At 46.6% G+C, this 17,472-nt stretch overlaps 1 protein-coding gene across 1 annotated transcript in view; it reads left to right on the top strand.

Moving 5' to 3' along the window:
- Positions 1–17,472, top strand: part of DYNC1LI1 (dynein cytoplasmic 1 light intermediate chain 1) — a 596,637-nt gene that overhangs the window by 445,261 nt on the left and 133,904 nt on the right. Inside the window, exon 11 of the mRNA XM_085630582.1 lies at positions 3,013–3,133. Within this exon, the coding sequence (XP_085486708.1) occupies positions 3,013–3,133 (121 nt within the window). The remainder of the gene's footprint in view (positions 1–3,012; positions 3,134–17,472) is intronic.

Genomic DNA, 17,472 nt, shown 5'->3' with positions numbered 1-17,472 from the left:
TATTTCCCCGGTCCGTACCCTAGCCCTGGACTCTGTGTACGGTAAATTTGTCCATCCCATGAAGCCCAGCCCAAGCCGCTGCATCACCCTAGAGATACTGCCATTCCAGGCTGTCGAAGGTCTTTTCTATGTCCATTGCAAAGATGGCGGCCTCTTCTTTACAGTAGGAATCAGCTTCCAACACTCTTAGCAGCGTCTGAACATTTAGGGCCGTGTTACGACCTGATATAAACCCTGCTTGATCCTGAAGATTGAGTGTCGTCATGAGCGCGAGAAGACTTGTGGCTAGAATTTTGCTCAGGATCCTATAATCTAGATTGAGCATTGATAGTGGTCTGTAAGCAGTTTGATCAAAGGCCGCTTTCTAGGCTTTAACAACTAATAACCAGGGCTTCCCTTGTGGTTTCAGTTAGCCTCCCACTTTGCTTTGTTAAATTATAGAGTTCTACCAGACGGGGCCCAAGCACCTCGGCATACATAGAGTAAAATTCAACTGGTAGGTCATCAAATCTGGGTGTTTTATTCCAGGCCATATCCTTAATAGCGGCCCTGACTTACTGAATGACTATAACTCGCGCACCCGCAATCCACTGCTCATGACATTACATTGAGGGTTTTTTACACGGTCCCAACACGACTTAGACCCTGATTTCACAGGACAAATGATCCATTCTCCCCCTACCTGATTGATTATAGATATAGAAACAAACACAGTTGTATACATACATTGGGTAACATAATAAATATGTATAAGTCTCTCCTCTCCACCTCTCAAGTCATTCATACAAATCCAATCACATCAGTTCAAACCTTTCTCACTACACATTCATTCATATCCCACTTCTATACTCCAATTTCATATAAGGCAGACTAAAAAACGTAGACAGGAAAACAGACAATACAGTCAGACAATGAATGAATGAATGAAGAAATTTTTTATAGCGCACAGCTACTCAAGTAGAGTGTCCCGGGGCTACCTTCTAGTCCTAGATAGGTCTGTCCATGGGACAATGCTTAGAAATTATTGTAACAGGATTAGTCAGTGGATAATCATGCAGCACCTCTAGTGCAAACAATGTGCTGCAAAATAGGATTCAACACGAGTTAAAAAGCTCATTGTCTATTTGATTTCAGGGGCGTTTATTTTCCATGATGCCATGTACTGGCAGTTACTTTATAGCCTGTTCTTTTATTTTTAGGTCTCGCCTGGCATAGGCTGCGCACATGCGCAGTCTCGCTGGCGAGATTTAATGATTTCGGATATTTTCTGTGAAGGGCATTAAGCCCCGCCCCTATTTTCCATTGTCTGGCGTCACTGTTTCTGCTAAACGGTGGCCAGCCATTGGAAAAGAGGTGTTGGTGACGTTTTAGTTCGGCTTTCTGAGCCGTCCCATTTGGACGGGCTCGTCTGCCTTCCGTGCGTCATGAAAGATTTCTTATCTTTATGGGGCAATGTGTTTCAAACACATGGCCCCATAAAGACAAGAAACCTTTCACAATGGACGAAAGTGAAAGCGGACTGTGCTTGTTTGCCATACCAAGAAGACATTTCCTTGCGAAGATGAAGTTAATATTTCACTCGGAGCATTGTTTAAACATCCTCACCGCCTACCACAATTCCCAGCTCAAATGCATCCACTGGTGCAAAGTACCATGATATAGCATACCACATGCTTGACGGGGCAATCGGCCAATAAGAGCACTCACTGTTTTTGGAGATCAGGCCTCTCATTCAAGTATGGTTGCAGTACATTGAAATTGGTAGTATGGAGGCTCAGGATTTAAAGAAACAGTACACAAGAAAGCACGAGTTGTTTAGTTTATTAGCAACTCGGGTAACATAGTAAATATTTGTGCAAAGGTGGCATCTCTTAATAGTCTATTCGTACCCTTTCAAACCTGAATCCCCGACTGTGTGCCCGGTCTTAATCACAATTATACATGCGCTTAGACGTGTTTAAACACGCTCTCGAATTTGACAGATTTCGACACCCGATACACTGACAGATTGCGAGACCTGATACACGAGGGCAATGTTTGTTATCTGGGTAACAGTTTGGTCATGAGAGGAATCAGGAGTCACAACTAAGATCTGATTCAAAAGTCAACAAATTAGCCGCTAGTCATGCCAACCGCAAAGTCCTCACTTCCTCTGCCCTCCTCCTGCTGTTGAGAAGTCCCTTTTTAACACCTAAAAAGTTCCTACGGTCATACTCGAACCACTTTATCTAACAATTGGTAATGCTCGCGTCCTGGGGGCTTGGAATAAGAAAGATTAGAAAACAATGTCGGTGCTGTGGGGTGGCACTTGTATGCAGCGGTTCTCCAACATTTTAAGGGCTGCATGGAGCCAATGCAGAGGTGCACGTGGCAACCTAGCAGCATTGCTACAAAATTCTCAGAATCTACTCTGATGCTTGTGAGATATTCTAATGTGAGGAGCCTGTAGTTGGATAGACTATCCAGCAGAAAGAGTGTTACTGAAGGTAAGTAACTTGTTTCTTCAGTAGTACCTGCCAAACACTGTGCCATTTTACTAAGTCGGGATCTATAAGCTTCACCCCTTTCTTCTAATGTTAAAATATTAGGAGCCTTCATAAAACTTAAATGACACCTCATGGTACGGTCCGAGTAAAAGCCTTTTGCGTCAAATGAGTTGATTGGTATGGAAGTAGGGCAGTCAGAGTTGGATAATTTTGTGCATCCATAGAGTTGGTGTTTGTGCCTCAGATCTCAAAACCGAAACAGGACAACAGTATTGACTTGATCTTAGATGGCAAGAGCCTCTTTCTTCCACTGATGAGGTGCTGTTAATGGTAAGCATTTTCTTCCCCATTAAGTGATTGGTATAAATAGAGAATCTCAATTAGGAGGAATTTTGTTAACAGTGAAGTAATTTGTCCTGTTTCTTGACTCAAGTAGCTAATTCACACTGTTCCAATGATTTCATTTTGCGAGATGGTGCGCTATACTTGTTACAGGTGTCATTTTTTGTTATGTGTTTTGTTCTAGGATACTGCCCAGCGAGGTCCTGGGGGATCTCCAAGAACGCCAAGCAGATCAGGGTCTTCTAATGTTCCTAGTGTATCGCCAATCCCCATTGCTTCCAAGAAAATTGATCCCAATATGAAAGGTAATTAGTATGAAGTCAGTAATGCACTGCTTTCCTTTTTAGTTTGTTACAACACTGTCCTTCTTTCGCCCCACTATTTCTTAATAATTTTTAATGTTCACACACTCAAGATTAAATTTGATGAAGCGATGACTTGAAGTGTATGTTGCAGTAACAACTGATACCTATTTGATCCAAACACTTGGACAGCTATCTTACCAAATACTTTTGTTTTGTAAGATGTTAAACTGCTATACTTTGTTACTAATATTTTTATTGTTTGGAAAACCTCTTTCCCCAGCTGGAATTGGTACACTTTGTGGTATTGTACACTTGATTGTTTTGATTAATACTTTATTGCATGTAGGCAAAAACAATTTGCAGAGAGTGTTCTACAGTTTACCCAACAAATAAAATGAACGTTGATATATACAATAATCAGAATTTTAAATCCCAACTGTACCACACCCATCAAAAATTCTAAAATTACAATAGGTTTACAAACTTCTTTTCTCTTGTAATATAAATGTGTCAAACTACCTTTGACTCTATGTACTGTTTGCACCCTGTTCATGTCATTGAAGGTTATACTACCTGCGTATCTTTTGCTGCAACCAAGGAAGAAAGGGCCTTAAGAGGAATATAATTTCCGTTCCGGCATAAACAAAACTAAGACTTATTTCTACATTGAAAAGCAGGCTTCCAGGGTGGAGAGCAACAATGTAATTCCTTAAAGAATATCTGTAGTATTCTTCTGACATCAGAGGTCCTTCCCCAGCACTCTTTTGCTATGTGTGCTCTGGTGCATGCAGCATATCGGCTTCAGTGAAATGGACATACAATATGATGTTTTCTTTGGAACATAGATCCTAGACATCTTTTCCCTCATCGTCACTCTGGTGTTGAAACAATCAAAACGGATCTCTACAGTGTTATGTTGCGTGTCTGTCATGATATTGGTGCTTGGGACATCTGCATCAGATGACTGAGATACCATTGAGAGGTGTAGGGATCACAGAGAAGCCATAAAGAAGAATGAAAGGAGAAAGGAACAGCTTCTAAGAGCTGAAGGCTGAGACTCTCAGGAAAAGCAACATATGTGCCATTCAAGGAGGGAGAGGACTCCAGACCTTTTTCGAAGAGTACATTAAACCTCTAAATAAAGATCTTGTGGACCCCGAAGATAGTTCCACAGGTATGCTGGATCCAGTCTTTGATCTGGGTCAAATACTGCTGGTCACTCTGCACAGCTAGTTGCAAGAGAGCTTCTAGGACTGGTGTTTTCAAGCATTCAAACTTTTTGATTAATGTGCTTAATTTATTCCTTGTCATTGTGCAGACAGAGGGCATAACAGGGCTGAAAAGCCTTTAGACAGTGTCGCATTAGTAGCAGGTTAACGTGAATTTAATTTAAAGGACCCGAAGTCCAACCGGTGAGGAGAGGTAGACCTGTCTCCTTCCTCCTGACCTTCGGTTTCTGCCATGTCATGTGAAAATAGAGTCCCAGATCTTTGCTATCTCTTCAGATATATAAAATGTACTTATGCCTCAGTGACATTTATAGAACTTTTCTTTGGTTGTGTGTTGAGCTATGCACTACCACCTCGTGATTAGATGAAAAAAGGTAATTAAAAAAAAAAAATGTAATCCTTGTCAAAGAGAAGTCTCTTCAAACCCTTTGAGGCTTGTGGAAAGATGAGATTTTACAAAGATGATCGTCGCATGAGGTGTATCTACTGATTACACCCAGATCATACTAAGGACAGCAAAATATGCAGAAAATTCTCAGCATAGATTTTTATTGATCATGGTAGAAGGCTTTAGAGGTGGTTACTGGTCTCTAAGATCATGGTGATACCCCCACAGTTCACAACACTGTGAGAAGGAGGAAAAGGACATAAACGCCAAACATAAAAAACTTCACCCCTGTGGAGAAACCAACTCCATCATCTTATGAGATTCAGGGAAAAAGCAACAAAAAAGCTCACTAGTTTTTAGCAGGAACACACTAGCCTCACCTCAACATAAAAAGTCAAAATAGTTGATGATAGCAGCTCCGTCGTAAGACGTCAGTAAGGACCACACCACCTCCAATGTCAACAAAGAGAAAACACCTATTGATGCCTAGCTCCTCTACAACAGCCCCATGCATGAAGAGTCCGGCAAGGACAGTCCTGTTGACTTCAGTTAAATTGAACAGGTTAACGACTGTACCATCCTACTTGTCCCATCAATGTTAGAACTTAAGGCACACGTTTCCAAGCTTCTGCTTCTGCTGCAGCTGCCTGCAAAGCATCTAAAAACTGAACCAGATGAAGAATCTTAGCCAGATGGCCCATTGTGGGTTACGAACAGCCCAGGACACCTTGAGATCAAATGTCAGGTCACAGACGAAGAACAGGGTTGCTCCCCCTTATTATGACCTCGAACTACAACAATATCATTATAAGTATCCTGGTTTCATGAAAAAAACAGGAATGGCTTGGAAATAGGGGTCCACTACCAGTGTCATTTTGACCCTTACGATGGATACAAGAAATACCAGGACCTTCCAATTGTACAAGTGCTAGCTGAACTTCTGAAAAACCTGCAAAATGTGTTGATTGACTACCATACCCAAATTGCTGGGGAAAACTTTGGCCCATCCTTCACATCTGTATTCTCCAGTGCCCCAGTGCATCCTTCCTTCACTACCAGCCACAGCATCGCCTCAGTCAGTACCTCATCAACCACCTGAGGTACAGCATATATTGCCAACTACCCCAAAGCCTCAGAACCTTATTGTTAAAATTATAAAGAAACTGCGACTCCAAACCAGGTTAGTCAAGAGTCTTTATTCTGACCATCCGCTCTCACTGAAATGACAGCAGTAGCTCCAACATTCTAAGTTGAACTCCCCTGGGTTATACCACTTACAGAACAGGGAAGGGGAGGTGGAACATACCATAACAGAACACCTGTACTAAGATTACAACACATATCTTGCAGTGCAGCACACACTTCTCCTGATCTAGTTCAGGTTGATACATTGGACGGTGATGATCATTACTCGGATAATATATAGAAAGAGGAACTTCAAGAAAAAGCTAGACTTTGAGTAAGTGAGTTGGATGACTTTAAAAAAATCTTTTTATTGCACGTAAAAAGAAAAAGAAATGTACAATATCATAGTGTGCAGCATTAAGACACAATAAATATTACTCTTCCCCAATATGGTCATGGCCCCCTCCGCCCAGCCTGCAATCAAATTACACAATAGCTGCAGCATCAGCTTTTATCTGTCTGTGAACATCAGCTCCCATAAGTCCTGGTGAAGCACGCAGCTCCCCCTCGGTGGTCATTCCATTCCCCCAAAATTTTTGTCCATTTAGTCGGGCGGCACCTACTTTCATACACTGCCCTCTCCTCTAGCATGTATCAGTCTAAGCCCAGCTTCCAATCACCTAGTTCCAGCTGCTGTTCAGCCTTCCAAGCACGAGTAATATTACGTTTAGCCACCATTAAGGTAATCCAGGTCTGATCCATGCGGGTCCTCCCATATGTTTAATAAACACCATTTTAGGGAAAGTTCCACATTGCTGCCACAAAATTTACTTAGACAAGTCACCACTGAATCCTGGTATTTTTGTATAGTGAGGCAGCTCCAAATCCTATAGTAAAATGTACCCGTTTGCTCAGGTTTTCGAAGACAGTATGGTGTAGCTTCTCGGCCCATCTTCTCAAGGGTAGTACATGCTACTCAAGCACTAGTGCTGTCCAGACTAGACTACGGTAATGCAGCCCTCACAGGTATAGCTGAATGCCACTTAGCTCCCCTCAGAACAACACTCAATGCAGCAGCCAGAATGATCACAGGAGCAAAGAAATACGATCAATTATCACCCCCACTCAAAGACCTAAAATGGCTCCCAGTCAAAATGCCTGCCAACTTCAGAACTGCCTGCCTCACGCACAGAGCCCTGCACACCGGGAACGCCGCCTACCTGGCCTCCAAACTTAAGATGGCCAGCCAGACAAGGACCCTCAGGAGCTCCAATACGCTTCTCCTCATTCCGCTGAAAACCCGTGAACACAAAAACGCAGCCCGCTCCTTTTCTGGAAGTGCACCCAAAATCTGGAATTCCATCCCAGTCCACATCAGAACTACCCCATACTTTCCAAAATTTAAAATGCAGCTCAAAGACCTCTTTTTCAATCGTCAGCCCCTGTATCGATAGCTGCCGACGGGGCACACTAGCCGGAACAGGGCAGATGCCAGATTCCCTGCCATCAAGACATCCACCTCCACCAAGCCACCGGACACCTACCACGCACCCACACCCCTAAAGGGGGCTGGCTTGAGCCAACGTGCACACCGCTATGACTCCATCAGACTTCCTTGCCTTAATGCAGTACAGCACACCCATACCTACGAAGCGCCATGAACCATTATGTATACTACCACGCTACTATGTGATTTCCTCAAGACTATTGCGTTACTATGTGATTTCCTTGACACGTATGTTGTAAAGCACTCCGATACCCTCAGGTCTGGCCAGCGCTATATAAATCTCTTAAATAAATAATAGCACCTATGGAGAACCTTCAATTTCACTAGACAGAATCTAGAGCATTTGGCTACCCCTGCGGGGACGCCAGGGCCTCCGGCCACTCGTTTTCCAATCCCCCCCAAGGTCACTCTCCCAATGTTCCCTAAGGTTAACTAGGGTGTCAGGTGAGATGTTAATGAGCTTGCGATATGTGAGGGGAAACTGTTTTGTTGGGCATCTATCCTCAAGTGGGGAAGATTCAGGGAGTTCCTCTCCTCCTGGCAAAGTCTGACATAGGGTGTGGTGGATTTTGAGGTAACGTTAGCCCTCAGTTGCTACCAGCTGATAATCGGCCTGCAATCCCGTGAATGGAATGGCCCCACCCTGCAGCCACAGGACGCCTACTCTATTCAATTCCAATGAGATCCCTCTTATGGAAACACGGTTGAGTATCCAGAGTGCCCAGTCACACAGTGTCCCATATGGGAGTGGCCTGAATGATCCTGCCCGCCATCCCAGGGAGTGGAATGTGTCATGCCAAAGTGTGAGAGTAACCACTGTGGGCATGGGGGAGGATGTCGGACGGTTCCCTATTTATAGTATCCTGAGGTAGGCTTCCGGCTGCATGGCATATCAATCCGTACGGTAGGCTGATTCTGAGTCAGGAAGGTGAACCCAGTGGTTGATGGCTGCGAATTGCACCACACTAATAATTCTGTATATCCATCAGTGCAATACCACCATTGTACCAGCTCCTCATCAGTTTCTTAATAGCTATACGTGTAAGTCCTACATCCCAGAGAAGTGTGCACATTTCCTAGTTTATAGCCTGAAAATATAAAGCTGGAATTGGGTAAGGTGTTTTAAGGAGAGCGCATAAAGGAAACTAGGCAATGCCATCATTTTGAATAAGGCGGCCCTTCTTAAGAGTGACAAGGGGAGGGACCTCCAATGCTCGACATCTCTCCAAAGATGTGCCAGTGGGGCTTCAGGTTATTAGTGTGGAAAACACTCAGTTCCGCAGTGATATGTTTTCCTAAATAATGAACCCCCCCCTGGTAAAACGGGCAGCCGCGGGGCACCGCCATGGAGGTGGTGAATCGGGGATTTATCTCAATAATAGTACATCCTGAGTATCGACGGAATAGAGTGAGCACATGCATTATTCTGTCAATAGTGTGGGTGGGATCTGCAAAGTAAAGCAAGATGTCAGCATAGAGGGAGATCCTATCCTCCCACTCCTCCATTCACCTGAGTCCCCTAATCAGGAAGTCGCTTTGTACCCTCTCTGCCAAGGGCTACAGGACCTGTGCAAAAATCAGGGGAAAAGTGGGCATCCCTGAGAGTGGCATGACTTTTATCAGTAGCAGAACCAGCAGCACCTCCACCTGTGGATTCACCACCAGATCACCAAATTTCATATCCTCCTAGAAAAGGCATCCAACAGATTCAAACTTTCAGTTGGAATTAAATAAATGTACTTTTTCCTATACAACTTCTAAGAAGCAGCCAGAAAGTCCATTAAAGCAATACCAGTAGTGGCTCAGCTCTAGTCTCGATTTAACTCTTAAGAATGCCAGCAGCAGTGGCTGCAGTAATTCCAAGACTAGACAAGAAATGTAAAGTACCGGATGACACCCTCATATGTCTGGTGAGCCTCCCCAAAGTGAACTTGGTGGGCTGTAAGCTGCTGAAAGAAGATTAAGAAACACAGGTATCCCATGTGCAGCACATCCTGACAGGGAAAGCAGGAGCATGGATGTATTTAGAAAACATTTCTTCAATGATAGCCACATCCATCAGAACTGCACATTCAATGGCCAATCTAGGCAGATGTGATTGCCAGATATAGTTAATCATAGCCCTCTACTTTCTCCTCTTGCATGAGGAGAAGAAATAGTAGGCTAGAGCAATTCTACATAACAGAGAAAAGGCTTCAGTGGCATTCATAGATGTAGCAATGTACATAAGTCCGTTTTTTTTGTAGCTGGCTGGAGCAGCTGTTCTCAGTTCTGTACTTCAGGTCTAACATAATTCTGTATATGGCATTGGATGGTGAGAGTATAGAATCTGATACGGGCTGCGTCAGATTTATTGGGGTATTACAAAATTGATGTCCCCAACCCTTTCAAGGTGCCAGATGAAGGAACTACTCCTACTGAGGTGGTTATCAAAGATATAGGTATCGGTCATACCAGCCTTAACAGACGCAATAACACCCATACTGCTGTGGTCAGCAACAGTAGCAGCACTACAGGGTGTTAACCGCAGCATCCTACAGCAAGACCCTATCAAACACAGAGATGGTTCTCAGACAAAATCACAAGTATCAGGATACCACCACTGACAGTGACTGGCTACTGTCTCAATAATCCTCCAAAATATTGGCTTTGAAGGTGGAAAGATCTTTGGCTTAGAATGTGTGCAAACAACTATACAAATACAAGAGCAGGCAAAATGAAAATGTCAGTGGTAATACCCACAGGACATTTGTCAAACTTCTTATGGGGGAACCTACAATCCTCTGTGTTTTACTATGTGTTGACCAGGGATCATTCCAAGAATGTATGACATGGCAGCCTCTCACACCACCCTTGGTGTCTTGCTTCATTATTTGCTAGCAACACTAGCCAGCAAATTCACCAGCCTTGGCCCATGCAGGTAAGAGCGGTGGGGCCGGGTGGAGGCTCATTTCAACATACATCGAGGGAAAATGATTTATTTATTCAATTTTGCCTTGTGGTAGTCTGTGGAATCCTCCCCGCCCCCCAACTCCGCCCCACCATTGTTACCTGCACGGGCTGCGGCAGAAATTCACTTGTAGAAAATGGGCTCCCTGAAAATTTTTGCAGTAGTGGAATGTGGGATTCAATATGCGAGTGTATAAAAATGTCTGGCACGTTCACTGTTAATTCGTAGGCATCACCAATCAATCGGGATTTATAAAGCACGGCAAATCACCCATGAGTGTTTCGAGGCACTGGAGATGCTAGCTGGATTGTGGTGCCTGTTCATTCTAACAGCTAGGTCTTGAGTCCTTTCCTGAATTCCTGGAGGGATGAGGCGGTAATAAGGTGCAGGGGAAGGTTGTTCCAGGCTTTGGCCACCAGGTGAGAGAAGAAGCATCCTCCGGTGTTGGCTCGGCAGATCCAGGGGGTGTCGGCTAGGAAGAGGGAGGGGATTCTCAAGTGTCTGATCTATTGGTACAAGGTAATTTGTTTGTTGATACATGAGTCAACATCTTTAACTGGCATCTCTTCTGGATCAGGAGCCAGTGAACCTTCTTGAGCTGCGGAGTGATGTCTGTCTGGGGAGGTCGAGGATGAGTCTTGCAGCTGAGTTTTGTACTGTCTGTAGTTGCTTCATGAGGTATGTGGTGATTCCCACATTGAGAGTGTTCCCCTAGTAAAGACTACTGGTGACGAGGGCCTGAGTGATGGTCCTTCAGATGTTGGATTGGGAGCCACCTGAAAATCTTATGGCGCAAACATAGGGTGTGGAAGCAGGCGGACAAGAATGCGTTGACCTGTTTCTGAATAGATAATTTGCTGTCCAAGAGGATGCTGAGGTTACGGGCATGTCCTGTCGGGTTGTGGGAAGACAAGAGTTCAGCCGGCCACCAAGCTTCATTCCATGGCGATGTGTTGGTCCCAAAGATCAGGACTTGTGTCTTGTCAGTGTTGAACTTGACGGTTGTCCTTCATCCAGTCAGTGATGTTCATCATACATCTGTGGTTTTTGGTTCTGGTGGTGGAGGGGTCTGCTGCCAGCAAGAGGATGAGCTGGATGTAGTTGGCATATGAGATGTTGAGTCTATGCGATCTGATTGTGTTGGCTAAGGGGTCATGTACGTGTTGAAGAGGGTGGGGATGAGGGACAATCCTTCTGGGACAATGCAAAGGATCTTTTTGGGTTCAATGGTGAATGGTGGAAGACTGATTCTCTGGGTTCTTCCGGTGAGGTATGAGGCGATCCATTTGAGGACATCTCCTTGAATTCTGATTTGGTGGAGTCTGTTGATCAACATGTGGTGGAAGACGGTGCCGAAGGCCGCTGATAGGTCGGGTAGGATGAGGGCTGCTGTTTTGCCGCGGTCCAGGAAGGCTCTGATGTCGTCGGTGGCTGCGACCAGGGCTGTCTTGTCTTGGTACTGTGGTTGGCTCAGACTACTGATTGTGAAGGGGTCCAGGAGATTGTGGTTTTCTAGGTGTTTGATAAGTTTCTGGTTGATTGCGTTCTCGAGAACCTTCGCGAGGAAGGGGAGCAGGCTGATGGCTGGTAGTTCTTTGGTTCAGCTGGGTCAGCAGATGGTTTCTTCAGGATGGGTCTCACTTTGGCGTGTTCCCAGTTCTTGGAGAAGGAGGCCATGGTGGTGGAGGCGTTCAGAACCTTCATGAGCTCTTAGCCGAACGTCTTGCTCCCAGGGTTGAAGATGTGGTGTGGACAAGCGTCCATGGGTGCTCCTGAGTGTGCAGAATTTATGATGGAGATAATGGTTTGACTTGTAAGATGGTCCCAACAGGTGAGTAGGTGCTCGGTGTTCGTGGGCGTGAGTTGGCTGATGCTGTTAGCCGGGGGTTGGGGTTTCAAGTTTTCTTAAATGATGGATAACTTGTTATGGAAGAGGTCCGTCAGGGTGTCTCACAGATCTTGGGAGGGGAGGGTGATATTCCCAGTGGCTGTGGGGTTGAAGAACTCCTTCAGGATGGCGAAGAGCTCCTTGCTCTTGTTTACGCCGACTTCTATGTGGTCTGCCAGAGCGTTCTTTGTCTTTAAGGCAGCGGTGGTACTGACTGAGTGCTGTTTTGAAGGAGGTATGTCTTTGATAGTGCGTCAGTTGCGTTTGGTGGATTTGAGCTCCACCTTCAGCGGACTCTTCTGGCTGGTCCTTTGTGTTTGGCGGGGTGATTGAGTTGGCTCAGTCTTTGAACCACTGGGAGAAGTTCCTCACAGCCTGTTCTGTGTCAGGTGTGTCATGGAGATGGGTGTTAAAAGCGTTGTTCCACTGGTCTTCTGATACCTTTGCCCAGTTTCTGTGCGTGGAGGTGGGGGGGCGTAGTGCCGGTGTTGGTAGATCCTGAGATGAAGTGGACGCTGTAGTGGCCGGTCCAGGTGAGCTGAGAGACATGGTTGTACTTGACTCTGTTGCTTGAAGCAAAAATTAGGTCGAGTACGTCTCCAGCGACCAGGATGGGGTCGGTGACAAGTGGTTTGAGGTCGATGTTGGTCATTCTTTCCAGGAGGTTGGTTGTTGGGGTCATCGAGGTGGAAGTTAAGATCCTCCTTGGAAGATGTAGTGCTGTGAGTTGATAGCGATTGGATTGATGAGGTCAGGGATGGTGTTGCAGAAGCTGGGGCATGGTCCCAATGGTCTGTAAGTTAGGTGGTTTTTCTGTCTGTGTGAAGTTGGAAATTGAGTGAGTGTGTGTAAAAAATCTCTGGCACTTTCCCTGTCAATTTGTAGGCATCACCAAGATCCTCACAATATTGAAGGTAATTAACAGGGAGGTTGCCATTGTGTTTTATTCTCCCACGTTCCACTACTGCAAAAAAACTGTAGGTCAAGAACTTTTCTGATTAAGCAGAGCAAGCCAAAGCAGCTTCCAGTCATAGACCAAACCAGAGGTTGTATAGGAAGCTTGTCATCAGGCTTTACTCCAAGATTCCTACTGACTGAGGCAGGTGAAGGGCAAGTGCTATTTATCCAGCACAAACAGCAGAATCTAAGTTTTTTCCTGCATTACATTGAAGATGACTCTCATACAGCCAGTGAAAGACATCTTTCGGGCAGCATTTAAAGGTCATAGCCATGGCTGTGGAGGAGGAATCAAAAGTAAGGAATGATCAAAAGTAAGGGGCACCTTGCACTAATCCAGACAACCCTTATGGTGATTTTAGTGGTCATAGACAACCATAGAAAGCTCTCTAAATGGCAGCTGTGGAAATCAGCCTTCAGGCCTAGTCCAGAAGGAGTGCTAAGCTGCTTGTTTTACCAAATCTAATCATTTAGTGTAGGATTAAATGAAAAAGAACCACACAGTGTAGTTATCAAAAAAATGTCTATTACTCAACACTCGCTAACATATTGGTATATCTCCTACCCGGAGAGGTCAACACAAATACACACAATACTTCAATTGCAAACAGGTAAGCACAATATACAGTGGTTTCCAGGGGGAGACCAAACCATATACTAAAAGGGGAATGTGAAATGCGACTGAAGTCGGGATTTGGACAACGAGACTCCGAAGAGATGGGGACACAAGGAACCACCCAAGCTAAGTACCCAATAACTCCACGGAGGCTACGTGCAAAATGAAAACACAGCTGTGTACTCAATAGAAGCCAACTGGAAAGTGGCGGTCGCAGTTTTGAAGAAGGACCCCTCCCAGTGGACTCTGAAGAAACCCCGTGGAACACAGAAGGTTGGAGAGTCACCCCACCCGTGGATACCCCAGGAACCAGGATACCTACACCAGGGAGGCCGGGTGCATAGATGTGAAGACCGCAATGGAGGACTTCGGTAAAGGTGCCTCTGGCGAAGACTGTGCTAGAGTCCGGTGGAATCCACGAGTGGATTCTTGAAGAGAAGAACCTACAAGCAGAGCGGACAGAGTCTATGCCACTTAGGTGACCAGTAGGCACGGAAAAGCAGTGCCCACTGTTGACGGAGGACGCAGGAGTGATGACGGTGACCATGTCATTGCAGCTGTGAGGACCAGGCGATGCTGAGGAAGACGTTCACAAGCTGTCCCACATCCAAATTCGAGAACAAGGGGGGGTCAGGGGCCGGCGGGAGCACCAACAAGCCTTGGCAGTAGCATCAGAATTGGAAAAGGATGAAGGAGCAATGTTAGGCCCTGCAAGGTCCGAGGGACTCACGAAGTGCAGGAGAGTCAGAGCAGGCCCCGTGCAAGCAGGTGAGCCCACTGAAGATGGAGAAGACCCTTGGGAGGACCCACAGACCAAATGTACAGGAGTCGCAATAGGACCTTTAGCAGCTCACCAAAGAAGGCGGCCCACAGTACAGAGAAATGCGATGAGGACGCTGATATTGGCAGGAAAAGACGCTGGAGCTTCTTGTAGCCCGTAGATCTCTGGAGTGCAAAGCCAACAGGCCTTGGCAACGGCAAGTCGACTCGTTGCATAGGAGTTCGTTCTCAGCGGTTCTGATGAGGGATACTGGCCTCAAACTTGCGGAGAGGACAGGTTAGGCCTCGGGAGTTGCAGAACTACCACCTGCGTTACTGAGCCTTTCGAAGTCCGTGAGACGTCAGGAGCAGCAGACCGATCAGATTTGTTGCAGTGCCTGCAGATACAGGGGAGTGACTCCTTCCCTCCAAGAGAGATTACTTTGGGTGTCCTTGATGCCACAGGTCTGTTGAAGATCCTGGAAGATGCACAGACGACAACAAAGACTTGTAGAACAGCGAGAAAGCAGCTTTGATGATTGTGAAGTCTAAGGGGCCTCAGAGCCACAGTACTTGAATATACAATTGACCCTGAAGTAAAAGCAGTCTGATGAATACAAGGAGTGCTACGTGGATGTCATGTTCACGGCGCCTGCCGTTTTCCCTTCCCCGCTTCCCCGCTAACACACACAGAAACGGCCGAGGGACTCACTTCCGGCTGGAGGGTGAGTTACGGTCTAGTCTTTGCCAGGCATAGCGGTTCACGGAAGCACTTCCGGGGGAAACGCTTAAACATCGCGTTTCCCGCCAGCTCCGTGCTTCGGATTCCTCTGGATGTTTAGAACGACGCGAGACGCTGTTCCTGTTGCCCGGAAGACGTCAGAAGCGGTCTGGTGCGTTCCGGACTGGAGCGCTGCTGGTGGTCTTTGTTTTCTCACTGGAGAACAGTCAAGGTACATTCGTTCTCACAAACCGTGGAGCCATCGTAACGCGGTTGCGTTGTGGGTGGCCAGGGGTTTTGTCCGCGCAGGAGCGCTAAGGGTTATTTTTGGTTTTGTCCGCGCAGGAGCGCTAAGGGTTATTTGATTTTGACCGCGCAGGAGCGCTTTATGGTTCTTTTGGTTTAGTCCGCGCAGGAGCGCTTTATGGTGATTTTGTTTTGTCCGCGCAGGAGCGCTTGTTCGTTCTTCTTGGTTTCTCTGCGCTGGAGCGCACTCCAGAGCAGTATTGATTTATGTTTCACGGTTACCCGTGCCCAGGAGAGGAACACCATGTTTCCTAGCACGGGAGTGCTTAACGTGGGTTTGTCGCATCATTGCTCAGTTTCCCAGCGCGCTGGTGCGCCGAATTGGGAAAATTATCCACAGAGTTGTAGCTAGGGTCTCTGTAACATTTGCCTTCCAGGGATGCCAGTATTTCGTTGTGTCCAAATTCGTCCTACCTACGCGCAGGAGCGCTTTCCTTTGATTTCATGAGAGCCTAGCACTGACACAACTCCCCTGTATGGACATTCCTTGGAGCTGTACTGTTCAGTGTCCCGTGGTCTGCCGCCCACTGGTGAGTCTCCAGGTTTGGGGGCAGGGCTTTTCTGTGTGTGTTTTGCGTATCTTGTATTAGCGGGAGTCTGGGTCCTTCACTGATCTGGGTCTTTCTTGTCTTCCAGTTGGCTCCGAGATACCCTTCACCTCAACCCACTACTTTCTTTCTGGCTCCCTTCCCTGCGTCCATCTCATCCCTGCTGGGTCCTACTGTCCACGAGGGTCAGGTGGGTACAGGGGCGGGCGCTCTTGTCGTCTCTGCGGACTTGCTTCACAAGCAGAGGTAAGCATTGTGGGGCACCTGACAGAATCCGTAGCCCACGTTTATCAGTCCACCTAGACGACATGGGCGACCCGGAGGTTACCTTACAAGATATCGCAGTCATGCTGGCTGCCATGCAGGCAGAGAACCTCAGTCTAAGCCGTGACATAACCACCCTACAGGGCCAGATGTCAGCTGGGGTCACCAGTCCTTGGGGAACAATCCCTAGCCCCAGGGTCAGTCAGGAGGGTCTTTTGAGACAACCTACATTCACCTTTGGGGGTCCTCCGCTGCCACCACTCCGAATACAGCCATTCAAGTCATCGCCCCTCATTCCGTCCAGTTGGCACCACCTGAACGCTTCTATGGGGACAGTACCAAGTATGGTATTTTCATCCACTAATGCCACCTGCATTTCATGGCCAGAAACACGGCTTTTCCCGACGACGCAGCCAAGGTGGCTTACATCCTGTCATACATGGGCGGAGACGCCGCTCAGTGGTCTATTGCGTTGGTAGAAAACGACGATCCCATGCTACACCACTTGCCGACCTTTCAGGAGTCCATGCGGCGTATGTTCGCTCGTCACACCTTTGTGCAAGCGGCGGATAACGAGCTACTCAACCTCAAGCAAGGCAACCAGGACCTGCTTCACTACATCACCATGTTCAGCAGGCTTGTTATCGAATCTCACTGGCCTGAAGATAAGAAGGTATCTGTGTTTTATCGAGGATTGCGCGATGACCTGAAGGATCTCATTTCACAATTACCCAACCCACCGGATTAGATAGGTCCTTTCATTGATCTAGTGGTGAAAATGAATTTCCGATTACAGGAACGAAGGACCGAGAAAGGAAAGGGCAGTGATAACCGCTTCTTGTCCTTTGGGGACAAAAGTATAGAAAAAGTCAGAGAGGACTCTGCTTCCCAGGGCGAGACAACTGAACCGATTCAGATCGGGGGCATAAGAGGACCCTTAACAAGTCAAGAAAGAGAAAGGCGGAGGAGGCAGAATCAATGCCTGTACTGCGGAAAAAGCGGACACTTCGTCAGGGAATGTCCGGTGAAGCCAACGAAACCCCGGAGCAGAAGGCCTTTCGCATTGCCCATCACCAAGACG

Source organism: Triturus cristatus, chromosome 10, assembly GCF_964204655.1.
Source record: "Triturus cristatus chromosome 10, aTriCri1.1, whole genome shotgun sequence".
Taxonomy (NCBI): Eukaryota; Metazoa; Chordata; class Amphibia; order Caudata; family Salamandridae; genus Triturus; species Triturus cristatus.
Note: the sequence above shows the minus strand (reverse complement) of the source record. Positions and strands in the feature narration are given on the sequence as shown.